General features: G+C 43.4%; 1 protein-coding gene across 2 annotated transcripts in view; it reads left to right on the top strand.

Annotated features, from left to right (window-relative positions):
• Lrrc1 (leucine rich repeat containing 1) overlaps positions 1–27,548 on the top strand; it is a 121,209-nt gene that overhangs the window by 35,558 nt on the left and 58,103 nt on the right. For both annotated transcript variants that reach the window (XM_006973721.4, XM_076576706.1), the window contains exon 2: positions 15,066–15,183. In XM_006973721.4, the coding sequence (XP_006973783.1) occupies positions 15,066–15,183 (118 nt within the window). The remainder of the gene's footprint in view (positions 1–15,065; positions 15,184–27,548) is intronic.

Below are 27,548 nucleotides of genomic sequence, written 5' to 3'. Positions count from 1 at the left end.
ATCAAGTTAACAATCAAGATTCGTAACCACAATGACACCTCTGTCAGCATGACACCCAAACACATCACACCTGGGCCATTACCTTCCACCATTTGTCTCATAGACTCATGGCCATCTCACAATGCAAAGTACATCCAGTCCAAATTCAAAAGTCTGCATACTGTTGAATAGTTTCAATACTGCTATAAGAGCCCAAAGTCTGAGTCTCAGCTGAGCCTGAAGGCAGTCTTGACAGGATCTCGAGTAGTCCTGGGTGACCTAGAACAGTCTTGACAGGATCTCGTGTCGCCCTGGGTGACCTGGAACAACTTGCTATGTAGATCAAGCTGGCCTTGAACTCACAGAGATCTGCCTTCCTCTGGGTCCTGAGTGCTGGGATTAAAGACATGTGCCACTGTGACCAGCCTGAAGGCATTCACTTACCTGTGAGCTCCTGTCATCTGGAAACAAGTTACATGCTTCTAATACACAGCGGCACAGAGTAAACATTCCCATTCCAACAGGGAGGAGTTGGGACGTAGCAGAGAATGATGGGAGCAGAGCAAGACTGAAATGCAACCGAGAAAACACCAAAACCTGCACTGCATGTCCAGCGTCTAGGGCTCCAAGAGACTTGAGTAGTCTTGCACCTTCCACTTCGTCCACTGCCGGCATAGTCTCTCTCTTGGGTAGATCCCACTCTATGCCTGCAGCTCTCTTCTGGGGATGTCGCATGGTTCTGGCATCTCCAGCATCCCTTGGTCTCCATTGCAGCTTAGGCTTTACCTTCACAGCTTCATCAGTAGTCTCCAGGGGAAGTCTCTTTACAGGGACTCACACCTTGCCTCTCATTGTCTGGCCTCAGGAGCTCTGAGACTTCGACACTAGCCCCCATGATCCCTTCAGTCCTTTATCTTTCTTGCCTGCAACACCATTAGCATGTAGATGGTGTGACCAACTTCTGCCATCTGCTTGAGATGGAGCCTTCCCTCCTACGTGAGCGCGCACACATGCCTATCAGTTTCTCTGGTGACCCGCAGTGGATGGGGGAGCACTTTGCTAGGCAATGGCTTTTCAGAAACAGGGAACCCTTTAGCTTAAGCACGGCCCTTTAATTGAACTTGATTTTACAAGGTGCAGCCTCCTGTATCTCCCAAGTCTTACGCTCCAGTACCTCTTCAGTGCAGGCCTGGGAGGTGTCTCCTTAGGATTCCAGCTGCGCTGTTCCCGGTACTCTCCACCTGGCACCCTCTGCCTGCCTCTCCGCCTGTCCTTGCCGAACTTCACAGGTACTCCCCTGTCTCCTGGCCTTTCCCCTTTCTCTCACCCCGGAGCTGCTTCAGCACAGCGAGCAGCCCCCCTGCCACAGCTTGAATGCTGCCTTCGATTTTCTTAATTAAATTAGTTCATTGCCTTTAAATGTAGCTTCAACGTGGAACCTCAGCAGTTCAGCCTGAAAAATGAAACCGTGTTTAAACACCTGGGTACGAGCGTCAGTCAGGATTAATAAATTCGATTAAAAATATTTGATTTTTGTGTTTTTCCTCCCTTATCCCATGCTAGCCTTGAACTGGTTGTGCAGCTGAGTATGACCTTGAACTTATTTATGGTCTCCTGCCTTCCGTCCTACAAGTGCTGGGAATGTGGGCTTGTGCCATCGCATCCAGTGTTATGGGGCTTTAGACATTTGACCTAGACCTTCCTGCATGCTGGGCAAACACTCTACTGTAGGAAGCCACTTCTCTACCTCCTTGGATTCCATTTTTTTTTTTACATGACAATTATTTATATATCTATCTTTTCAATTACCATTGTTTAAAATGTGAAGGAAAAAGGTGGGGCATTGATGTACTTCTATCATCCCATTTCAAGGCCATCCTGGGCTACAGAGTAAGACTCTATCTCAAAAAAGCAAAATGGACAAACAGAAAAGCAAAGCAAAACAGCAGAAGAGAGAAAATGCAAAGGAAAAAGCAACACTCTCCAGGCAGGGCCTCTTTGATTTTCGTGATACAAAGCATCAGTATAGAAGTTGAATGGCCACAGTCATTTGGCTTAACTTTTCTTGCAACAGATTTATCCTTTGTCCTCTCGTACATATATCTCTAGTACACCTTTAAGTAAAATCAGGTATATATATATATATATATATATATATATATATATATATATATATATATATATGCATGTTTATATGTATGTATAAATAATTATACTTTGTTTCCTCCTAACCTTGGGATGCATATGTGTATTATCAAGTATTTTCCAGATGCATGGATTTCATCTCCTTCTGCTGCTGCTAATGTTTTGGTTGATAGTATTTACTTGGTTGATCTTTCCTGGACCATGCTGCTCTGCTTAGCCCCTGCCACTCCTGTCACTTCTGTGGCACCAGCAGCCTGGTCTTCCCATGCCAACAGCTTCTTCAGGCTCCCACTAAAGCAATACTGTCCTAATGTCTTCTGGTTTTAATTAAGAGTTCCTTCTGTCCAAGTGATCGCAAATGGCGCTGTCAACTGTCCACTTCTGATCAAGCACAGAGAGCAGGCCTGGCTTGATGATTTTTCAACGTGATTTATCCCTGAGCTTTTTCAACAATGGTGGTGGGAACCTTGGGCATTTATATCTTTGTTAAATACATTAATGGTGAAAGGGTAACGGGGCATGAAAGTGTCGTGAGACTATTCCAATATGCCAGCAAATAAGAGGATAAAATTATCAGCAGGGATAAAATTCCAAAAAATTAGAGACCTATTTTGAGCAGAATAAATGCAGTGCCTTTGTTACAAATGCCCACGTGCACACCTGCCAGCCCTCAGCAGGAGCGGATTTGTCTGGTTAACATTGGCTCAGCTGAGATTTCAGGACATGGAAAGAAATGAGCGAATGGTCTTTTCTTTGTTGTACAAAGGCTTCCTGTGCAGCTAAAACACACACCTATTAAATATTACATTTTCGAGCAGTAATCTGTCCTCTCAACAAATAAGTTGGCAAGTAAAATATTTTTCAATTATAGAGGAAATAGTTTTAGTAAGGGATGGAGCTTTTTGTCTCATTTCGTATTTATTAACTATATTAGCTGTTTCCTATTCTAGAGTATTTGGATATGAGTTTTCTATTTTGTGAGTCAGTATTCCAAATTCTTTTTTGTTATAAGTTGACAGTTTATAATTATATAAGTCTGTGGGATACAAAATAATGGTATGATTTTTGAATACGAGGTAGAACATTTAAATCAATATAGTTGTATCCATCACTTCAAACATTTAACATTTAGAATGTGCTAAGAACATTGGAAAGTTACTCTTCGTTATTTCAAAATGTATCATACACAGTTATATTTACCGTGCTGTGCAGTAGGAGAGGGTGGGGGATGCTGTGTGAGAGTTTATGTGCTGGTGCCTGTGTGTGCACACGGATGCTAGAAGAGTGTATTGGGTGACCTACTCCAGCACGCTCTGCCTGTTCTTTTGAAGCAGGGTCTTTCTCTGAACTCAAGGTTGGGATTTTCTTGGGTAGACTGGAAGGTACCAACTTCAGCAATCCTCCTGTCTCTGTCCTCCTCAGAACTGCTGCTGTATGTGTGTGCAGAGTATTTGGCTCACTGCGCAGGTGCTGGGATCCAGAATCTGGAGCGAGCCCTCTTACTTGCTAGGCCATCTTTCCAGCTCCCAGTGGTTCTCCGTTTTGGGCATTCACTAAATCCCCTTCATACGTGAGATGCTGTTATTTAATTCTCTGCTTAGCTCAGCTGGGCCTTTTACTATTCTGTAAATATTTTTCCCTCTTGTCTATTAAAAACTTTCTTGTTTATTATGAAACGTTTTATTCAGCTACTTTCTCTCTTAATTTATATTAGAAAAGTCAACACTCCTGATTAACTGCAGAATTTTGTAACATGTATTACCCAGTTTTAATATATGCTCTCCTGTAACGGATCTTTCTACCTTGTTTTGTGGTAGACCATTTAGGTTAGCAACATTTCCCATGACTCTTTTTAACATACTTTCTGTTATCCTTTCCATCTATTATCAGAGACTATTTTCCAACTTCCTGGATTGGGTCCTTTTCGTCACACACATCCACACACAGACACAGACCCCCACCCCCCCAGGAGTTTTTGGAGGCGGGGGGGATGAAGATTAGCAAGATAGAAGAGGCATCATCCTCCTTCCCTATGCCCTCTCCCGCCATTTACCCTGCCAGTCTTTCTCTGTCAGTTAGTGTCTCCTCTGAAGTGCCTCTGTTCTTCCCAAGACCTTTATCCTCTTCCTTCGATATACATGGGACTCTTGGGGCTAGATCTTAAAACACCTCCTATTTTATCACTCAGGTCAAGTCATCTCTTTCTTCTCATGGTCCCCTTTCTGTTTTCATAGTCCCCACACATATGCACATGCACACATTTGTACATATATACACATATGTAAATGAGTCCACCTGTGAGAGAAAACTTGCATCTGTCTTTCAGACTCTGGCTTATTGCACTTAGCATGCTGATCCCCACTTCCATTCACTTTCCTGTAAATTTTTTTTTGTAGCAGAATAAAATTTCATTATCTATCCACCCACCCACCCACCCATATCCATCCATCCATCCACCAACCCACCCACCCACCCCCATCCATCCATCCATCCATCCATCCATCCATCCATCCATCCATCCATCCACCCATCCATCCATTCACCCACACATCACATTTCCTTTATCCATTGATCTATTGAAGGACATCTAAATTGGTTCCATTTTTCTTAGCTATCATGAATAGTGCAGCAATAAACAAGTTTGTGCACCTGTCTCTAGGATACATTGACTTACAGTCCTTTGGTAGTAAAACCATGAATGGTATAACTAGGTCACATGCTAGTTTTAACTTTTATTTTTTGAGGACCCTCTCTGTTGGAGTCCATTTTTAGGTTTCCTAGTGGCTTTACCCAGCAGGTCTGCATAGAGGTGATGATTGGACCACAGGCCTGAGTGCAGGTGTCTGAGATGGTCTGCACTTGGCTGTGCTGGGGGGAGGTCTTTTGCTTCACCCCTTGGCATTCCTTTAAATACCCCAGGGCAGAGACAGTCAAGACCCGAGGGATTAGAATCAAGGCCCTCTCGAGGCTATCCTGTATTTTCTATCTGTTTTTCTCCCCTCTATCTTTCTAACTAATATCTCCTGCTGCTCCTACTCAAGAGTACTCTGGGGAAACGGGGGCGGGGGTGGGTGGGGTGGGGTGGGTGGGTGGTGGTGGTGAGGGATGCCCCCCCCCCCACCTCCCAACACTGATTTCCATATTTGCTGTAACATTTATATTCCTACCATCAATCACTAAGTGGTTTTCTTTCCCCACATTCACACCTCCATTTCTTGTCATTTGGTTTCTTTTTTTTTTTTTTTTTTTTGGTTTTTTCGAGACAGGGTTTCTCTGCGTAGTTTTGCGCCTTTCCTGGAGCTCACTTGGTAGCCCAGGCTGGCCTCGAACTCACAGCGATCCGCCTGCCTCTGCCTCCCGAGTGCTGGGATTAAAGGCGTGCGCCACCACCGCCCGGCCGTCATTTGGTTTCTTGATAGCTGTTCTTCCTGAGGTAATCAGTCCAGTTTTTCTTTTCTTTTGATATAGGGTCTCTTGTAGCATAGACTGTCTTTAACTCTCTTTGTAGCCAAGGATGACCTTGACCAGTTGCTGGGATTACAGGTCTGTGGCTGGTTTATGTGGCATTGCAGATTGTACTGAATTGACCCCAAAGGGATTCATGCATGCCAGACAAGCACTCTACCAACTGAATAGTATCCCCATCTCCACAGCTTCAGTTTCCATATCCCTGATGGCTAGGTAGGAGTGTTGGAATATTTTTTGAAGATTTGTTGGCCTTATGTATGTCTTATATATTTGGAATTTCATACAATGTATTTTGAGCATATTCACACCATCTCCTCTCTGTGCCACACCTGGCCCTGGGCTTTTTATTTGGCAATCTATGGCTTCTAGGATGAGCATAATCCTCAGTGTTGGGTAACTCTCATTAAGTACTTTTATATGAATATTTCATACATAAATATACATAAGAAGCTTATAACATACTAGGTTACCATATGGCTTTTTAAAACATCCTTGGAGTTTTTCTTTCTGCAAACCCTCTCTACCTGTGTATGTCTTAGTTGAGAACTCTCTTTTCTGTTAGTCCATTTATTGATTGGTTGACTTTTTGATGTTTATATTTGTACTTCTTTATATATCCTAGAGGTTAATTCCCTGTCTGCTGTGTGGTTGGAAGACCTTTCCACACCCTATAGGCCATCTCTTCCACTTGGGTGGTGGTTACCTGTGTTTGTATAGAAACTTTTTAATTTGGTGGATTCTGCTTGTCAGTTCTTGGGACCGTTTCCTGTTCTGTTTGGGGTCTTCCAGAAAATCTTTGTCTATGACTTTGAAGTGTAGTGTTTTACCTAGGTTTTTCTTTTTTAAGGTTTCAGGTCTTATATTAAGGTCTTTGATCCAATTTTTAATTGTGTGTGTGTGTGTGTGTGTGTGTGTGTGTGTGTGTGTGTGTGTGTGTAGGAGGGGAGAGATGGACCTAGTTCCATTTTTCAACACATGGAAATCCCACTTCCCCGCCATGCTCGTTAAATAGACTGGCTTTCCCCAATATTTGTCTGACACTGTGGTTGTCCAGCGTTAGATGTCTGGCTGTAGCTGTGTGGGCTTACTTTCTACATTCTCTATTCTGTTCCATGTCTGTTCCACGTTAGTGCCAAAACATACAATTTTTGTTCTGATAGCTCTAGTATAATTTGATATCAGGTGTGCAGTACTACAGCATTACCCTCTCTCTTTCTTGGGATAATGTATGCTCTCATATAAATTTTAGAAACTTTTTTTCTTAGTTCTGGAAGAATATCATTGGAATTTTGTTAAGGATTGGGTTGACTCAGTGGATTATTTTTGTGGGAGTTCTCTATGTTCTGGTGTTTTGTTTTCTTCAGTGTCTTAGAGTTTTCATTGTAGAGTATAGGCCTCTCTTTTGCCTCCTTTGTTAACAGTTTAGTTTTGTTTCTTTCGAAGCTGCCGTGATTGAGATTTTTTTCCTTCTAATTTCTTTCTCTTCAAGTTCATTACCAGTGTATAGAAGACTACTGGGTTTTGTGTGTTGATTTTGAATACTGGCACTTTTCTGAAGGTGTCTAAGAGTTTTCTGGTGTTTTCCCCATGTCATCTACAAGCAGGGATGCTTTCAGTTTGGCCCTTCCTGTTTCTGTCTATCCCTTTTGTTTCTGGTATCTTTCTTTCATCTAAGTCTTCCAGCACTATATTGAATAGGATTGGTGATGGTGGGCATCTTGTCTTGTTCCTGATTTTGTAGGAAACACTTTTTGGTTTACAATATCTATAGATGTAATTGATCAAAAAGGCAGCCCAAGTTGATGAGGACAGGGGTAGGGATTTTATTTAAGTTATATAAAATACAAAAAGGTAAAAGATTTTGGTCAAGGGTTAGAATGCCTCCGAAGTGGAAATCGGCGTCATTGTAGCTCAGAGGTTTGTGGCATTCTCGACACTGTTGTTCCACACCGGAATCCACGGTAGTGGTTCTTCTCTACTTGGTGGAGGAATTTGGGCAACTTGGGTACAACTGATTGATGGTTGGCCACATAGTAACATGAAAGGATGCAGCCCTTTTAGAACCGAGGTTTCCGTTGCCCCTTTCTCAGATGCACAAAAGGATTCCTAGTACCAAAAGGGCAAAGACCTTGTCAGATGGAGAATGGGAACAACATTTTGTTTTGTTGAATGAAAGGCTCAGTATCTACTAGGAACAATAGTGGCTGTAAGAAGCCTGGTGCCGTGTAACAACCCAGAGCAATTGGGGTTTCTCCGAATATAATTGCACAAAATGTGCTCTAAGTGGGTCAGTGAGCTGTAATCAAACATGTAGATCTGAAGAATAGTGTCGCTGTGTCCTCTGTCATATGATTGCTCAGTGCTCAGGCACCCTGCCAGAAGAGCTACACAAATTGTTCTCCGTGTGCCCTGGCTGATCTCAGAAACAAGGCAGAAGGGTTTATAGCTTATGAATTCTTTTCTCTGACTATGTAAGTAAGCTGAAAATTTACAATGTAATATAGTTTGAGTAACATCTCCTCAACTGTTTAAGAAAAATAGATGATTTAGAACATTTGAACATCTGCTTAGATCCATCAGGCTAATGCGGGGAAAGGACTGAGGAGTTATTGGGTTCATTTTGAGATCATAGCACACTGCATTTTTACAACTACTGTGTACCTTCCCATGTTGACTGAAGCAGCAGTTGGGACATGGTGTAGGTGAGGATGCATACAACCCGTGGAACGAAGCCCTAATTTGTTTGCTCGTTAGGACTTCTGTTAGACATGGAGATCTGTAGGCTACCATTTTTGTCATTTGCTGCAGACCTGAGTACCCGATTTACTTGATTTCTTGTGTGTGACATAATGGACGGGCCCTGGATGCATGGAATTGGTGATGGCTTTTGTACTTTCGCTATTACGCCTTTCTTGGAAAACAAAGTAAGCTTTTCATGCTTGAGTAAACACATTGATGTATTATGAAACTGTCAGACTCTTTGAACAATTGGCATCGGCTCAGTTATTCAAATATGTGACTCTTTTCAATGGCTTTTGTGTTTGGTGATGCTTTAGTACAACTAGTAAAAAGAGATTGCGGTCCCTTAAATCTCGACTGATGGTTAAAGAAATCTCAAGGATTAGTACCCTTTGAGCATCTTCTTCATTAACAAATACGTCCAATTAGTAGAACCATTTGTGCAGATATATAGCTCATTTAAATAATCTTTTTTATCTTAAAAACAGCAGTTCATGCAATACTCTTGTCACGTGACCTCAGTGTGAGCTACTTTATCCCACCCAATGCTCTCTTGCTGCCGTCTCTTCCTGTAGGTCTCATGGCTTTTTACAGAGACCCTGGAACTTTGTTTTCTTTTAGAATTTTGTTTGCATGGTAACCCTTTTCAAGTTCTCTTGTGTCTTTAATAATCATTTTTATTATTTGCATAATACCAAATTATGTAACAACTGGCTAGTCTGTTTTCCTTACTCACAGTGTGCTTCCTAGTTTTTAACATCATAATGTAAAGATATATTTATGTACTGTGCTTATTTTTGCTATTTTCACTTATAGAATGAGGAGTGGCGCCCAGTAGTATTATCAGTAGACTTGAAAAGTTTTGTCTGTTTTGTGTTGCCCACTTGCTTTTTAAAAGGCAGTGTATCTTTGGATCATTATATAAATACCAGTTCTTTTTTTTTTTTTTTTTAAACAATAAAAGGAGAAGATCATAGCCATTCTGACAGGTGTAATGTGGTATCTCAGAGTTGTTTTGATTTGCATTTCTCTGATGACTAAGGATGTTGAGCATTTCCTTAAATGTCTTCCAGCCATTTGAGATTCTTCTTTTGAGAATTCTCTGTTTATCTCTGTAGCCCATTTTTTAAATGGATAGTTCAGTATTTTGATGTCTAGTTTCTTGAGTTCTTCATATACTTTGGAGATCAGTCCTCTGTCAGATGTGGGGTTGGTAAAGGTCTTTCCCATTCTGTAGGCTGTCTTTTTGGTCTTATTGACCGTGTCTTTTGCCCTACCAAAGCTTCTCAGTTTGAAGAGGTCCCGTTTATTAATTGTTGCTCTTAGTGTCTATGCTACTGGTATTATATTTAGGAAGTGATCTCCTGTGCCCATGCATTCAAGAGTACTTCCTGCTTTCTCTTCTATCAAGTTCAGTGTAACTGTATTTGTGTTGAGGTCTTTGATCCATTTGGACTTGAGTTTTGTGCACGGTGACAGATATGGATCTATTTGTAATATTTTACATATTGACATCCAGTTATGCCAGCACCATTTGTTGAAAATACTTTCTTTTTTCCATTGTATAGTTTTGGCTTCTTTGTAAAAAATCAGGTGTTCATATGTGTGTGGATTAATGTCAGGGTCTTCAATTCTATTCCATTGGCCTGTATGTCAGTTTTTATGCCAGTACCAAGCTGTTTTTTATTACTATAGCTCTATAGTAGAGCTTGAGGTCAGGGATGGTGATGCCTCCAGAGGTTACTTTATTATACAGGATTCTTTTAGCTATCCTGTTTTTTTTGTTTTTTCATATGAAGTTGAGTATTGTTCTTTCCAAGTCTGTGAAGAATTGTGTTGGGATTTTGATGGGGATTGCATTGCATCTGTAGATTGCTTTTGGTAAGATTGGCATTTTTACTATGTTAATCCTACCTATCCATGAGCATGGGAGGTCTTTCCACTAAATATTAGCATCTTAGAATCAACATTTGAAGCATCCTGTCATCCTAGTACAGACTTTCTTCTTTGTAAATTCATTTTCAATTATTTTTTTTGGGGGGGTCTTTCAAGACAGGATTTTTCTGTGTAGCTTTGGCACTTTTCCTGGAACTCACTCAAACTCAAACTCACAGAGATCCGCCTGGCTCTGCCTCCCGAGTGCTGGGATTAAAGGTGTGTACCACCACTGCCCGGCTTCATTTTCTATTTTTAACAAGGTAGTATATGCAGTCATTTCACAGTTGTGATCAGCTGGGGACAGGGGCCTCTTGCCTCCCTGGGCTTTTGAGAACCCCCAGCTGGGTGTTGTTTTAGAGGTGTGCTTCCGTGTCACCAGTGGCCTGTCTGCTTTCCAGCTGGAGTGGGTCCCACTTTGTAGCTCTCCATAGATGTCCATTAGTGGAAATTGAAGATGCAGCACTTTCTAATGTTGACATAATGATTTTTATCAGTGTGGATGATAGAATATTATTATGACTTACGTTTTCCTCCTAACCAAATCTTATACTTATATTATGATTTTCTCTTGTGCTGTGCATTCCCGGGAACCAGCTCCATCCCTGTTTGCCTGTTTGGTTGTCTCCATGAATGGTTCTGATTTATCTAACACATGCAGAGTTGTGGATTTCTTCATTGTACTTTCTGCTGCATCAGATAATCTCTGAGATGAGTTTTCATTCATTTTTTTTTTTTCAAAACTCTCATCTGGGAGCCTATATATCTGGCTTCTGTGTATTCAGGTTATTTTCATGGATTGTGGTTTCAGGGGCTTATGGGAATCTCCCTGGGAATTTCTATTGTCCTTCTGAGTTTTGTTGCTTTGCTATCCTGAATGTCATATCATTCTTTTAAGTTTGCATCCACATTTTGACAGATTTCTAGGGAAAGTGTGGAAAAGCAAGTTTTTCATATTTGGGTGGGAAATAACTTCTTGTTTTTTTAAGGCATATGTCATTGACTTTTCAGGTTTGTGTCAGGACCGGTGCCAATCTGAATTCAAACTCACTGTCAGTCGCTTCCCCCTTTATTTCACTCATCTTCAGGAGTTTAAAATTCCAATTAGTTCTATATTTACTGTAGAACTTTTAGTTCTATTAGTGCAATATTCCTTAATTGTGTTTTTTTTCCATTCCGTTAGTTATTTTTGCATTATTGTGATCAGAATAACGGACAGACACAAGGGAGGAAAGATTTATTTCGGCTTACGTTTTCAGTCCATCACAGCAGGGTAGATATGGCAGGGGAAAGAGACGCATTTATGGCAGTGTGAGCTCAAGGAGGGGCCTATTCACATCACCATGGACCAGTATTCAGAGAAATGGAGGTGAAACCAGGCTCTGGGCTGTAACCATCAAGTGATGGTGACATTCTCTTTCCAGCTAGATTGCCACTTACTGAAGCTTCCATAAGTGCCTTCCTCACAGCACCACCAGATGTGGGGTACAGTTCAGATCCAAACCGGAACATGTTTGTGTTGTCCTGAAGTTGTGCCCTTGGGAACAGAAAAGCCATGTTCTGCAGTTTCCTGTGTTTGGACTCCATATTACTGGCATGGGTTATTGCTTGTGGAGTTGTTTAGTTTTCCTGTTTTTTCTTTCTTTCTGTTTTTTTGTTATTTGTTCCTCCTATTTTGCCATCTCTGAGTTTTGCCAAATTTCTTCTGAGGAAGTTTGTTCATTTTATTTACTTCTCTTAGAATCTTTTGTGGAGGCTACGATATTTTTAAATTTCCAATTGTTTAATTCAAATTTTTCTTGATTTGGTAACATACTGCTTCAGCTTGATTCTCCCCCTGCCCCCATCCTGTATTTTTTAGCTGATGAAGTTTTTTTTTGGCTCCTTGTATTGTTTCTCTTGTGGTGTGTGTGTGTGTGTGTGTGTGTGTGTGTGTGTGTGTGTGTGTTCCTGCATGTGCATGCATACACACTTGGCTTTTGGCATATGGTAGGCTTTTTTTCTTAGGTGTCTGAAGAATCTAGACTGTTTAAATTAGAGATCCAGATCCCAGGAATGTGGGTGAGATGAGCATGTGCAGAAAGTGTGTGTTGAGGGTGGAGGACATCATGTCAGCTCTTCTCTACGATAATTGGTGTTGCTAGGTCTGTGCCCATGCCTGGAGTTCTGGTTACCCAAAGACAGGAGGGTGAGGTCTCTCTGATAGCCCTTGACTGTGGTGGTTTTTTTTTTTTTTTTTTTTTGGTGTGTGTTGCCTTATTCTTGCCTTTAAAGCCCTCATGCTTTAACTTTTTCAATTAACTTTTTGCCTGACTATGAAGGGCACAGAAGAGAAGACAAGGATTAACTGTTCCTTAAAAATGAATTTTCAATCAGTTTTCCTTCCTTTAGAGGTACTTGTCCTAATTTCTTTATGGCTACTTACAGCACAGCTATTCTCCATCCTTCTTTCCTTCCTTCCTTCCTTCCTTCCTTCCTTCCTTCCTTCCTTCCTTCCTTCCTTCCTTCCTTCCTTCCTTCCTTCCTATCTTCCTTCCTTCCTATCTTCCTTCCTTCCTATCTTCCTTCCTTCCTATCTTCCTTCCTTCCTATCTTCCTTCCTTCCTATCTTCCTTCCTTCCTTCCTTCCTTCCTTCCTTCCTTCCTTCCTTCCTTCCTTCCTTCCTTCCTTCCACTTTATTATTATTTGTCCTGCATTTTGGCTTTAAGAATTTTGATGCATAACTATCTAGTTTGCCTCTTGCTTTGTGTGTTAGTAGTCTGATATGGAAATATAAGATATAGATATGATAGGATAAAAGGATGGATTGTTGAACCTACTTTTAAAGAGCAACTTGTTTAAAATGTTTTACATTGGTATAGATTTTAGTTTATTGATACAAATTTAAAGTTAATTTTGTTATACTGTATGTATATTTCTACTCTTGTTTAAAATGTTATGTTTATGTAACTCATTTAAATTGTAATGGATAATTAAGAAATACAGATTAATAATTAGTCTTCTATGATAGTCAAACTTATAGTCATGTTAAGTTTTCTAGATATACATAGATATATACAAAGATATAATTCTTTTAAGTAGGAAATCTTTAAACACTTCAAAGACCTACAGAATATGGCATTTAAAGTGTTTTTAAAACTTAGGCTTTCTGGACAGTGAGACATGTCTGCTCCTAGCAGCACCGATTTATTTCAAAGAAAAATATGAGCATCGAAAGCACTCCATATGGAGTTTATCTTCTTCCTCACAAAAATAGCCATTTGGCAAGAAACTGTTCTTGCCTAGACTGTTTGACAAAATGTTGTATCAACTGGACATGCAGGACCTATAGAAAGATGATCACAGAACTTTGCAAGATGAGATAGCCCTTCAGGTTCCTGCTTCACAGAAGAAACTGACAGACATTCTACAGGACACAGAGGAAAAAAAATAACTGAGAGACTAGGCCTATGGGCTGAAGATGGATGCCCCAGTGTTACAGAGGAACTTTGAATGACTGTCTAGGCAGGCAGCTGTCCCTGTCATTCTAGATTTTTGGAAGTTGCTTATAATGCACTTCCTGTTTACTTAGGTAATATTATATCCTTCTGGGATCTTTGATGTAGTTGAAGACTAGATAATTATAATTTTCCTTGATTATGATAAAAGATAAATTAGATGTAAAACTCTAGATTCATAAATATAGGATAGATAGAATATTTTCTTTAATTTTGCCAAATACAAATAGGCTAAATATTGTAACTATAGTTCTTGCTTGATAACTGTTTTCTTATATGCAATTTTACTATGTTAAAGTTAAAACCTTCCTTTTTAATTAAACAGAAAAGGGGAAATGCTATGGGATAATGCTTTTGTACACTGGTTTAATAAAATGCTGATTGGCCAGTAGCCAGGCAGGAAGTGTAGGCAGGATAAGTAGATAAGGAGAATTCTGGGAAGAGGAAGGCTGAGTGAGGAGACCCCAGCCTGTTGTCCAGGGTGCAGCATGTAATGGCACACAGGTAAAGCCACAGAACACATGGCAACATATAGATGAACAGGAATGGGCTGAGTTTAAGTGTAAGAGCTAGTCAGTAATAAGCCTGAGCTAATGGCTGAGCAGTTTTAATTAATATAAGCCTCTGTGTACTTGGAGGATGTGAGTGGGAGAGATTTGTCCTAATTATTGGCTGGGACACAGGAAAACTTTCAACAACAGTAGTCTTCATAGGCTTATTGCATATTTTTATATTTATGTTCATCTTTGTACAAATTTTAGTACATTGTTGAAGGATGCATTAGAAAGACTACATAGTCATTGTGCTTTGGCCCTGGGAACCAGTGCAGACTTGATTCCTGGTCAAAATGTTTTCCTACTTGCTACAGACACTGTCTGCATATTTCATCTAAAACCAATAGAATTAATGTGTTATGCTTTGTATAAACAGTAGTTTTAATTAAAGTTCTTCTAAAATAAATCATTATGTTTACATATATGTATTTAATATCACAGTTTTAATATTAGTTTTGATAAATAGAAGATGTGACAATCTATTCTCATGAAGTTGCTTATTCATTTTTTAAACATTCTTAGTTTTAAATACTTGTAGATGGATAGGAATCTGCAAAAATGATATGTACTTTGTACACAGTTTATGCCCATGATGTCTTTATATGATCAGGTTACTGCTCAAATGAGGAAATTGGCCTGGGTACAGTCCTCATTAGTTTTAAAAGACAAACTGAAATGTTATTTTAGCTCAAAGAGTCATGCAAATAAATGTATGTGAAACTTACGTTACACCATTTTCTCTTGCAGCAATTTTTCCAGCTAGTCAAATTACGAAAGCTTGGACTCAGTGACAATGAAATTCAGCGGCTCCCCCCGGAAATAGCAAACTTCATGCAGCTAGTAGAGCTGGATGTGTCTCGGAATGGTAAGAAGACGTCCCACGTGGGTCGTCCTCTTGTCTCTTGATGCTGGGGACACGATTCATAAAAATGAGTCTATAAAGGTTATTAGAGATGCTTTTTCTGGTTATGGGAAATCTAGGTGCACTTTTTTTGTGTGTGGAAATTAATGAGATTTAAAGTTTATGTTTTTGAGACATCTCACTTTGTAGCTCAGGCTATTCTTAAGTTTGCAAACCTCCAACTTCACCCTTCCTAAGTACTGGGACCCCAGGCCTGTCTCACCATGCTTGGCTAGTAACACCTTAAATAGTTCAGTTAACTTCAAATATTTGCCAACACTATTCTTGTTGCTTTTAAAAAGCGGCTTCAGTTTTCACCTCTCTTGGCTGGAGACCACATGACTTACTTCGCTCAGCTTGGTTTTGTGAGACAAAGTCTCACTTTGTCAACCTATCTGGCCTGGTACTCACTGTGTAGCCCAACTGGCCTTGAAGTTGTGGCAGCCCCCGGGCCTCAGCCTCCCAAGTACTAGGGCCACAGGTGACCATGACCAGCACTCACTCATTTTACTGGACTTGGAATTGAGAGCTGGGGGTGAATGCTTGTTTGGATGCTGATATACAGAAGTCATGCCCCAGGGAAAGGTTGGTTTCTCCTGATTATGCCTTAGTGTGCTCTACCCCAGCAGTCTGCCATACTGTGAGCTCTTGTGTGCTCTACCCCACAGTCTGACAGTATGTTGACAAAGCTGAGCTTGCCTGAAGTCCGTGTAGGGGTGTAACGTTTCCTGCCCTGGGGACGCTCACTTTGTCCCTTTGAAATTTCTCATTCTCAGCCTTGCCCTCTGCAAGCGTCGGGGCCTTGTGAAGGTCCCAGCAGTTTTTTTCATGTTCCCTGAGACTGTCTGAGAAATACTGAGGGCCTTAAACCGTCCTGGAAGAGCCCTGCCTCTATAAGTAACCTGCCTGAGAATGTGGCATGTTGGGGGCGAGTCGGCGGAGGCAGGCACATGGCACGGGGGCACGAACCACCATCCCAGCACAGAGAGTGCGGCATGGAGCATGGGTGGGTTCAGGGATTTCTTGAAGGTTGTAAAAGCCTGCCAGGATGACACATCCAAACAAGGTCACTGTTGCTATAACTACCAGGAACAGGGTCTCAGGCCAGTTCCAGATGGGCAGATCTCAGTGTGCTTCCTTTCCTTTCCCTTTGCCGTTTATTTACTATTAATTTTTGGCAGATAAAAACCACATCAGTGTAAATTTCCAAGGCAACTGGAGTGGATAATAAAAGTCAGAAAGCCTCCAGCCTGAGAGGCAGTGCGAGAGCCTAGCCTGTACACTTGAGGCATTGTGAGGCCCCGAGGCCGTTGTCCGAGGTCTGTCTAGTCTCTACTTCTCTGTTGCGCTAATTGGAGCTGCCTGCTGCAGACAGAAGCTGATTGTCTGAGTTCCCTGCCCAGCCTTTGGGTTGTAGAGGAGCTAAAACCAGGGCTGGCCGCTTCTCGGTAGGGCTTTCAATGGCGTCTTCAGTTCCTGAGTTTCTAAAAATCAGTGCTCTGACCATGGGGGACGAAGGCAAGGTGTTGGCACACACACCCATTGGATTGCTTCATGTTGAACTTGAACATGCAGTGATTACCTGAATGTTTTATTGAATTGGAGATTCTGAAGGAGTGGGTCTGGAGTGGGCCTTGAGATTGTGCCTTGGTTCCCAGGGGCAGCTAACCCTGCCAGTCCGCCAGACAGTAGCAGGATTTTAGAAGGTACCACTTAGACTTGCTACAGACTTCCTTCAGAAGTTTCATGTGATAATGAGCCTAACTTCCCTCTGCTGCAGACAATCCTGCACCTCTGTGTGTAGGGTGGGAAGTCTCCAAGATATGCCTGGTTCAGGACAATAAGCTCGAGCTGACTTAGGCTCACATTTGCTTAGATTTTTCTTTCCTTCCTTAAATGAAAGATAAGGGAGTTTTTATGTTTCTCTCTAAGAAAGTCTATACATAAGGTTTTTCAAAGGACTGTTTCCTGGACCAAGGAGAACTGCCTAGACCCCCAAACCCTTACCTTGTGACTTTGTTTTCTGATATTTGGGGCACAGAGCCAAGGGAGATATGGGCTTGTAGTGAAGAGTGAGCTCATGAGGCAAAGGCACTGCCTAGGGGTGTTCTAGGCAGTGAGGGCATGCTTTTGGGGGCAGGGGTATGGAATAGAGGCTGCTCCCAGGATTACTGGCTGGGGACCTTAGGCCAGAGTCCTGGGTCTGTCATCAGTGCTGGATCTGCTTTGGATTGGCTCTTAACTCTGCCGGGCTGTGTTCCGTGAAGGGATGGAATGAGGCGCTACTCCTTGTATGATACACGTGAGCACTGAGGTACATGTTAAACATGCAGGGACCAAAAATATATTGAGAGAAAAAGGTACTGCATGTTTTCCTTGAATATAGATTGAAGGATGACTGGAATACAATACAAGGAATCGATACCTGGATGCGTTGTTAAAATCTTACGTAAAACTTGCCAGGCTTATTACATACAGTTCAGGTACGAGGCATTCACTGTTGTGCAGAGCCTATAGCTGGACACTGGAACTTTATGTCTGTTTCCTGGGTCCGCCTGCTCGTAGCTGTCCTAGGGAAATGGCCTCTCATAAGAAAAGGTGTTGACCCATGATATGATCTACTATCCAAGGATCCAGGACAGACTTTCCTAACGCATCATGTTTCCGGCCCCAGTGTCAGTAGATTGAGTTTTATAGTTGATGCTGTAATTTGACTTACATCATTGAATCATGTCATTCTCCTTTCAGTTTAGTTATCCCCAAAGTGTAAGGCCTAGATCACTGGCCCTAGCTGAGGTCATTATTGGTAGAAATGAAAAACTGTAACACTTAATATTAAATCATGGAGAGAACAATATCCATGTTCCAATTTTATGCATGAGTTGCTGTGTATGAGACCTTATAAAACTGTATTTATATAATATGCATTTCTGATGTTGAAAATAGCTGTGTATTAGTTGTTTAAAACACTTTGCTTTTTTTGGAAAACAAATATTGAGATTAAAAGGGCCGTTTAAACGAGAAGTAGAGAAGTCAGGGAGTATTTCAGTTGTGAAGGTGGGCTGGGGGTGGCCAGGTGGAAGGGGTGCTGGTTAGTTTGTCTATTGATCCTGGCTTGTGACTGGCTAACTAGCAAACACAACTAACAAGAACGTAGATGTAAGGTCTTTCCAGTATAAGTATAAAAGCACCACGGACGCTCTGCAGGGAGAGCAGAACCCATGTTCTCCTCTCTTCTGGAGCTTGGGATTGGTTTAACGCTGGGGTGGTTTCTTCTGTCCAGGCAGGGAATGCCGAACAGTGCCTGTGGTCTGCAGCTTTTGGCTTCTTGAGTGTAACTTATAACCAGGCTTGAAACCCGCTGAAGTGACCTTGTGTTTGCTTCCGAGTCTGCCCTGAGAAAAGGCCTCTTCGGGCAGCACAAACCTGGAGTATCCGTATGTCCTCCTCCTCAGTCACACGGTTCTTCTGTTTGGTTTCTCTGTGATTAACTGTGTACATCCCCACCAGAAAAGCTGCACAAGTCTGCCTTTACCCATGGCACACACCTCAGATGTGCCTTAATGAAGCCATTGTTCTCGTTTCTCTGGCTGCCTGACTCGGGCCCAGGATTAACACCCTGCTTAGCACATTGCACAGTGGCTGGACCTGGAGAGTTTCCTTGTCACTATCACCGTTAACCGTGAGAGACACCAGCAAAAGGAAGCGCACAGCTGGACCCGCTTGGCTGAGGCAGGGTGGCCAGACAGCTCTCACCATAGAGCTTGTCCCTTGTTTATAAGTTCCTGCTTCCTCACTTGAGCCCCTTCTGCCTTAGTTTGTACCTTCTCATGGGTCAATACAGAAAAAAGAGGGTTGCCTGCTACTCACTAAAGGCAGAGCATTACATACTTAGTTACTATTCTGTTGCTCTAAAGAAACACCATGGACCAAGGCAACTTACAAAAGAAAGCATTTGATTGGGGGCTTGTGTAGTTTCAGAGGGTTAGTCCATGATGACATTGGGGGGGGGGGCGGGAGGCAGGCAGGCATGGTGCTGGAGAAGTAGCTGAGAGCTTGCATCCTGATCCACAGGCAGCACGCTGGGCCTGCTATGGGCTTTTGAAACCCCCAAGTCCACCCCCAGTGACTTACCTCCTCCAGCCAGGCCACACCTCCATCCTTCCTAAATAGTCTACCAGCTGAGAACCAGACATTCAAATATCAGCCTCTGGGGGCCATTCTTATTCAAATCACCACAGTAGTTAACTCCAGATTATAGTGATTATTTTTAAGTGACAGTAGAAAGGAATTGGGCTATTGTGATTAGGAAAATTATATTCCAGGGCTACAGAGATGGCTTAGAGATTAAACCACAAGTCCCTTTTGATGAGCATATTTATACTTTATGTTTCTTCCCAGTCCTCAGTCTTTTTTGTCCCTGTCTAGAAGGATCTCCCTAGGTTATCTAACTTGGTAATACTATACCAGAACATAGGAATGGAAAAGTAGACTTCTAATATGGCTCCTGCCCTGTTATCAACAAAATTGTATTGAATAATAGAATATTTATATAGCATCCTCTTTTTCTTTCTTTAAAATAGCAAGTCCATAATAACTGAAAACAACATATGGATTTTAGGACAAGTTCTTTATTTAGTTACAGGTTCTCCATTTTTCAGTGGCATTTTATCTTCCTTCCTCTGCCCTCCCCATGAGTGCTCCCCAGTCTTTACATGCTAAGTTGTTCATTGATTCCACCCCCCACCCCCATAATGGTGGGTTTCTATCCAGCGGCTGTTGCAGAAAGCAAAACTGACCACAGTGCTTTCTCCTGGGATCAGATCAGATCACATCGGGTAGTGGCCTCCGATACCATTCGAGAGATGCTGCTTACAGCCCTGAGGGTAGCGGGGTGGGGGTGGGGAGGGGGGGGTGGGGAGGGAGTGCCCACACAGCTAGCTTCACTTTGATTTTGAGATCATCCACCTTGTCATGTGGATCTGGCTTGAGGCAAGTGGCGCCCAGCCTTGGGGCAGTTGAGTGCTGGATGGTACCTCTTTATGGATGGTCTAAGCCACACACACACATACACACACACACACACACACACACACACACACACACACACACACACACACACGCCCTCACCATTGTACAGCATGTCAAGCTAGGAAAGACAGCTCTGAGAAAGGGACAGAGGACCTTGGAGAGAAAGTCTGGGAATGAGAAGCATCACTAAGAACTGTGACTTGGTGGTTATGTGTAGTGATGGTTTGATGTTAAGTGACTGGTGTGAGTCCTGAATAAGCTTTCGGTCCAGTTGACATATCTGCTTAAAGCCAGTAGTAGTAGTGAAAGTGACGATGGATTCCTTCGGAAGAACAAAACCGCCTTAGATTACGATGCATTAAAATGCTTTTAGTTAACTGTAGTTCTCGTTTTTTGTGTATGTTTCTATGTGTTTGTGTAGGCTGTGTGCATGTGTGTGCGCCTGCATGAAGTGTGTGCATATGAGAGGTTGATGGCGGTTCTCTTCCTCAGTTGCTCTCTATCCTGTTTTCTGAGGTAGGTCTCTCACTGATCTGGCACTTGCTAATTAAGCTATACTGACTGGATTTTTTTAGGTTTTTCTTGGCTCTGCTTCCCCAGCCAGCACTAGGGTTATAAAGGGTGTGTCTCTGCACCTGGCCTTCCTTTTGTAGCACAGGTGCTGAGATTTGAACACACCACTTTATGTTTGTGTGCCAGGGACCTTTCTGATGTGATGGGGTCATCTCTTTACCCCCTTAATTGTTTTTGCTTTTGTTTTTGTTGTTGTTGAATACTGAGTGTAAGGTTTTCTGTTAAGGTCGTCTGTCACTTAAAGAGGGAAATCCACAAGTATTACAGCTAAAGAACTACCCATAAATGGCTGTTATATTACCCACTGACAATTTTAATTCTCATGTAGTCATGGGAATAGTACGAAATAAGAGGTAAAAGTACACAAATAATTGATTTCTGGGTTACAAGGAACCGTGCCAGGTGGAGTAACAAGCTCTCAGTCGTCAGTGTAGACTGTGACTTAAGAAATCTTGGTGTTTCAACAAAACAGGGCCATTGTACTGCTGAGTTTACAGTGTAGTGTGAGAAAGTGTGGGGGTAGAAGGGGAGGGCTTCTGCTGCACACAGCTTCTGATGTCTGGTTTCTTTCTGTGGTGTCCCCTTGTCATCCAAGGCCTCCAAGGTCCTCATGGGAGGCACGTATGGGCTGTTGGGCTGAAAGGAGCCGGGAAAAGGCAGATAGCTAGAACAAGAAGAGAGAGGAAGGCCTGGCTACTGGTTAAGCACGAGATCATACCTGGTATTGAGCAGATGTTGACGTCATATCATTTTGGGCTGGAGAAAGAGCACCAGTAAGAGCAGGGGAGAGGGGAGTGTGTGGAGATCAACTCATACTGTAGTCACGGAGCACTGAGAAGTCCATGGTCTGCTCCCTCAGGAAACCGGAGTTCCAGGAAAAGCAGTGATGAGATTCCTGTCTGGTTGTGAATTGGGGAGTGGAGTTGGCTTTATCTAGTGTGTCTTTTTAATGTTTCTCTCACCTGGAAACGTCCTCATGCACACACCCAGAAATAATGTTTAATTTGGCCCACTATGCTGCCAGTCAAGCTAATTCGTAAACTTAATCACACCCAGTAAACACTTAGGCAAGCAGTCATGTATACACGATCCCGAGGTAATGTTACTGCCTTACAGCAGTGAGCCCCATGCTTGTAGGAAATACTGATGCACCCCAGACCAGAACATGGTTGCTTTCTTTCCCACCTCTGCAGAAAGCACATAACACCCAGGAACCGGTCAAGATCATTGGTGGCCACTGATACGTCAGTAGACAGCATAAAACCTATGCTAATGTGTGTGATTTCTAACTTGAAATTTGAAACTTACTTTAGAACAGAGTTTAAAAGTTGGAGTTTTACTTTGTGGGGGAGGGATCCTTGAAGCACTTGCTTCAGGGCGACACAAGGTCTTTAAAGGATTTGGAGCCAGATTGCCACTTAACAGATTGCTTTGACCTCGCCGGGTCCTAGTTGGCTTCATCTGTAAAGTGGACTTTAGACATGTGGATTTATGAAGAGGCTGTACGCAGTGCTTAGAGCAGCACTGTGCATGGAAGACTGTAGCAGCAGGTGCTGCAATTCATCCTATGCTCTTTCCTTTAGGACATGAAAGTCTGAGTTAGGACTGAGGGTCAGAATGCAGGAGTAGGGTGAGGACCCAGCAGAGATGCAGCTGAAGGAGGTGTGACCAATGCCCTGTACTGTCACACGTTAGTCCTGTGACTTCTGGGTACCATTGTCTCAGGATGGGTAAGGAAACTGAGGTTTGAGGATGTTGTGAAGTACCCCCAAATCACTCGTCACTCGTGGTGGAACTGAAATTGGGCGCCATGGAGGAGTGGCACTTGTCATTGTCTTTTGAGAACATTGAAGATAATAAGGCCAAGACTGATAGTTTGTTCTATTTTTTAGAGAAGCGAGCCTGTCAGTATATGGACTGACTGCCTCTGAGTTTGAAGATGGAAACAGGAAAGGGTTATCCGGAAGGTAGTTTCTTAGTTTAGTCACACCTCTGTAACACATTGCTCCAGACTGAGTAATTTATAAACAACTGAAGTTTTATCGTTTGTCATTCAGAGGCTGGGAAGTTCTGGACCAAATAGATGTGGTGTCTGGTGGGGATGGCTGCTGTCTGATTTGAGGATGGCATCTTGATGCTGTGTTCCTTGGTGGCAGAAGGGACAGGGGGACTGGCTGTAGCTTTTGTAAGGGAGTGAACTCTGTCCATAACTTGTTCACTTCCCAAAGGCTCTACTTAATTCAGTCACATTGTCTATTAGGATCCATATAGGGACGCCAAGTAGGTGACATGTTGTCTGTGACCATTTTATGGCCAGTAATTGCTATTCTCAGCCAGTGAGGAAAAAATGAAATGACATGATACTTCTGAGGTGGGTGTTGTGTTCTCTTGGCCAGACATGATGGGTGTATTTCTGTGAGCAGAGATCCAGGAAGCGAACCCAGAACCTACATGGTGTGTGCCTTTAAAGGAAACAAGCAGGGATTAGACAGCGGTGACTGCCCTTGGAAGCAGGTGTGGCTTTCCTCTTTGATTTGGTGCAGCTCTGGTTGCTGCTGACCAGCTCATCCCATGCTCGTTCCCAAGGGTGTGGCTGCTCGCTGAGCACTGTTAGGGAAGTTGAGGTTCCTGATGTAGATGCTGAGAAGGGTGGCGAGTGGTCAGGGTCCCGTCTGCACTCCGTACTCAGAGTGCTCGCTTGGTTGCATGTAGTTTATTTATCCCCCCCCCCTCCTCCCCGGGCTCTGAGCTGGTTGCCACAAGCTTCTGTGCCGAGCTCTGCTCCAAGCAGACTGAGTTTTCCTCCCTGAAGTTTTCTTTGTAACCCAGAGAAACAGTCCGCAGGTTTCCTTTTGTCTTACCCTGAAAGGAACAAGAGACGCATAAGAAGTTCACAGCAGCGAATTGTGAGGATCACCATTGTTTTGGTTTCAGATTTTTAGGCTATTAAGGAGAATAGTGGTAGACATAAAGATTCAGTTCTGTAAAGAGAAGGAGGACTGTGTACATCTTCCTGGTTGACAGAATTACTGGCATTTATTGCGTACCAGTATGAGGTGGAGTCCTTGATACGCATTTTCTCATTCAGTGCTTAAACCAGCTCCCTGGCACCAGCTTGTATCTTCTCTGCAGAGATGCCACAGCCACGCTCAGGTTGAAAGCCGCCTTGAGTTGTGTGAGTTAGGAGCAGAACTGGTAGGTATTACAATTCTGTTTCCTTGGTATAAAAACTTACATCCCTTTATCCAGAAATAATGATCACTAATATTTTTGGCATTTTCCTTTTTATTTCTTGTTTCACAAAAATAGGCATCATTCATCAATAGCTACTTCTATATTGCTTTTATTTACTCAGTGTAGGTTGTGAACATTTCTGGTGCCATCATTGGTACTCACTGAAAGTCGTGTAACTCGGCCATTTTTGTCTTTCTGGAGGAAATGTGAACAGACCTGTAGCTTTGACATGAGTGGGGAAGCAGAGGTAAGGCTGGTATGGTGAGGCTGACCTGCCAGAGAGGGTGCTTTCCAGAAGAGGGTAATGTAAAAGCCAACCAGACTGAGTGGACAGAGATGAGTGAGCAGGCTAGTCTGCCGGTCTCAGATCCCACCCGTGCTGAAACCCATCCGGGAGCCACACTCACCCCACGGCCATGAAGTCACAGAGGCACATGGGGGACACATGGCAGGAACAGACCAGGGATAAATGTGTGACCTTCTAAAGGGCTGTGAAGCAACTGGCTCTCTAATTCCACACCATGTATTGCTTGTAGAGTGCTTGTTGAAAAAGCCATGCACACTAGTTGATGGCCTGAAGTATTTAACTTGGCTTTCAACCTTCATGTACTGGTGTTGCAAAACCTTAAGGACCATGCCTTCCAGTCATCAAGCTAGGATTGCTGGGTGAAGAAGAACAGTCAGATCCGAGCTGATTAATTTAGTCACACAGGCAAGACCGAGGACAGCTTCCCGGGAATGACGACTGTTAGGCTCCGGTGAATAGGTATTGTTAGAGACCCAGGAGTATTCCCATCTGTGCACCTGAAACAGTGATTAGATTTGGATTAGAAGGTGAGAGATGATATGAAAATCTGGGGGAAATAAAATGTGTTGTTGGAGCCAGTGAAAGATTACACTAGGAAGGAAGATGGCCACAGGGTCCGAAAGGCTGGAGCCAGTGGCTGCCTTCCTGCAAGCTGTGGGTAGCCATGAAGTGGTGCGGTAGAGGAGTGGCGTGGTGCATGTCTCCCTGGACCTGGCAGGGGCCTTGAAGTTGTCTAAGGACAGCCTGGATGCAGGAGGATAAGCATCCGTGAGGGGAACCAGACCAAGTGGACCCGCCCTGAGGGCAGTTGACGGCACACTTGCAGGCTGGGGTGGTGCTGTGGGGGCAAATGGCAGCTGACGCCTGGGATAACCTCCTTCCTACACATCACCCCGGGAGACGGGAGACAGTGACGCGTGGATCTTATTTGTGGCCATGTGAGAGTGAGATGTCTTTGTCAGTAGAGATGTTCCATGGTAGCTAAATGTGAGGGTCCGAGATTTAAAGGACATTGTTGGGAAGAGATGACGGCGGACTGAGAGTCGTCCATCTTTGTTGAGATCTTAAGCTCCAGTATGGGGTGGGTTGAGGGGGAGGAGGGGGAGGAGGGAAGGGAGGGGGATCTGTGGTTGGTATGTAAGCTGAATAAAAGAATTTCTTAATAAAGAAAAAAAAAAAGGCTCCAGTATGAATGAAACCACTCTGGGGAAGAGCTGGAGGGACATCCTCGTCAAAGAGAAAGAAGTCGGAGGGAGGCCCTGTGAGCTCTGGGAGGATCTCAGTGGAGGTCTGGTCAGCAGTGCAGACTGGTGGTGTAGGAAAGGGCAGGCAGGAACCGTTGTTCACACACCAGGACGCAATGTCGAGACCCGGCCAGCACTGACAGATTAGGCTGGTGCCTGTTGTCCTGGATGAATCCGTCCTGCGCAGCCTGTGGAAGGACCGAACCCTGGGTTGCCCCGTCATTAAAGGGCTGCCGCCCAGCCGCCCAGAAATCGAAGCAGGCAGGAAGGAGTAAAGAAATGGGAGCTCAGGGAGCTAACCTGGGCACCCCAGGCAGGACTCAGGATAAAGTGGGAGGGAATGGTGAGAAAGTGTGCACTGAACTTTCCATTGTGTTCGGCACTTGGGAGGTCGTCTGTGACAGCAAAAGGAAGCAGTTAGGACGCATAGTGCTGTAATATTTTTTCACAGTTTGGAGAGATCAGAGGAAAACTTGAGACACGCTGGCAGGCTCCATTTCCTAGAGGAAACAGCAGTGATTGCTGTCTGCTGCGGGTCGGCCGGCCTGCGCTGAGGGATGGCGTTGCTGACGATGGTGGGGTGTGTCCTGGGCAGCTGCTGCTGATTTAACCGAGGGAGGAATTTCCTCACACCCTGCTTGTATCCTGCATGTGCTTGGACACAGTGTGATGTGAGAGTGAGTTGTGAATGCATGGCTGTTGCTGCAGTGAGGTCGATCCAGTAGGAAAAGTGTGTGTAACCAGCCAGCCAGTGTTGTCTTTCTGCACTTGAACACTGGCTGTGGATGGTGAGCTATGATGGTCTTAGGCTTGTTAGTCCATGTTAGGGCTCGAGGATCCCAGGAAGGTGTTCCCTTCTGAGCCTTTTAATTGCATTCATCATATAGTGCTTGTAGGTTTATTTCATCTGGGGATTTCTTTTTCCTTTCAGAATTAGAAAAGCAATGTGGTTTTTATAAAATGCCAATGGAGGGAACTTCCTCCTTTGTGGCTAAGGTTGTTTGTTAGGTATCCTGCTCTACTGGTTAATTTTACTTATTTTTTCTGGAGACAGTATTCTCCTAATATTGCTCAAGCTAGCCTTGACTCTTGGATTCAAGAAGTTCTCTTCTCCAAGTCTTGCAAACAGCAGTGGCTACAGGTGCATGCACGCACCACGCCTGGCTTCATTTGACTCATTGATAACTCTCTTGACTGCTGAGATCATAGTGGGCAAATCTGAGCCTTCTTAATTGCTGCCACATGGCCCAGCATAAACATCAGTTCCCAGTCTGGACAAATGGCCAGGCAGGCAGAGGAGGTTTGGGTAATCGTCTGAGCTTGGCCATTTGTGCCGTTGTTTCCATTTCTTCCATTGTTTTCCTAGAGAGAATCAGAGCAGAGAGCATGGTGTGTGTTGGGTTTGTACTGGAGGCTGCTTGTTATATAGATGGTGCTGGGAAGCGAGCGAGACCTATTGACTTAAAGCAATACTAGCCTATACTAGATAAATTAGAGAAAGGCTTAATCTACTCAGCAACTGGTGGGGGAGTGCTAGAGAACAGGTTAAAGCTGGATGATCACACATCTCTGATCTTTACAGTACATTCTAAGTTATTATAAAGGGGCTGAGATGTCTGCATTAAGTGTAGAGAGCCTAGAACCTCACGACTTCTCAGCATGTCTGGCATTCAGTTGTGGTCACAGCGTAGCAGAGGAAGAGTCCTGACCAGAAGTGGACAAGATATCAGGTGTTCTCAGAGAGGTGCATGCCGCGTTGGCTAGTCGTGCTTGTAGATTTGAAAGGGCAGACGGAGAAAAACACTTCCAAGGGCAGTGGCTTAGAATTCCCCCGCTGCATCAGACCAGAGAGAACACTTTTTCAAGGGCGGCAATGGCAGCTAGGATTCTTTCTAGAAATTTTAGGTTTGCATTGCGGTCTGTCTCCCTTCACTTGGAGC

Source organism: Peromyscus maniculatus, chromosome 7 (assembly GCF_049852395.1).
Source record: "Peromyscus maniculatus bairdii isolate BWxNUB_F1_BW_parent chromosome 7, HU_Pman_BW_mat_3.1, whole genome shotgun sequence".
NCBI classification, from domain to species: domain Eukaryota; kingdom Metazoa; phylum Chordata; class Mammalia; order Rodentia; family Cricetidae; genus Peromyscus; species Peromyscus maniculatus.
The sequence above is the reverse complement of the archived record's forward strand: the minus strand, read 5'-3'. Positions and strand labels throughout refer to the sequence as shown.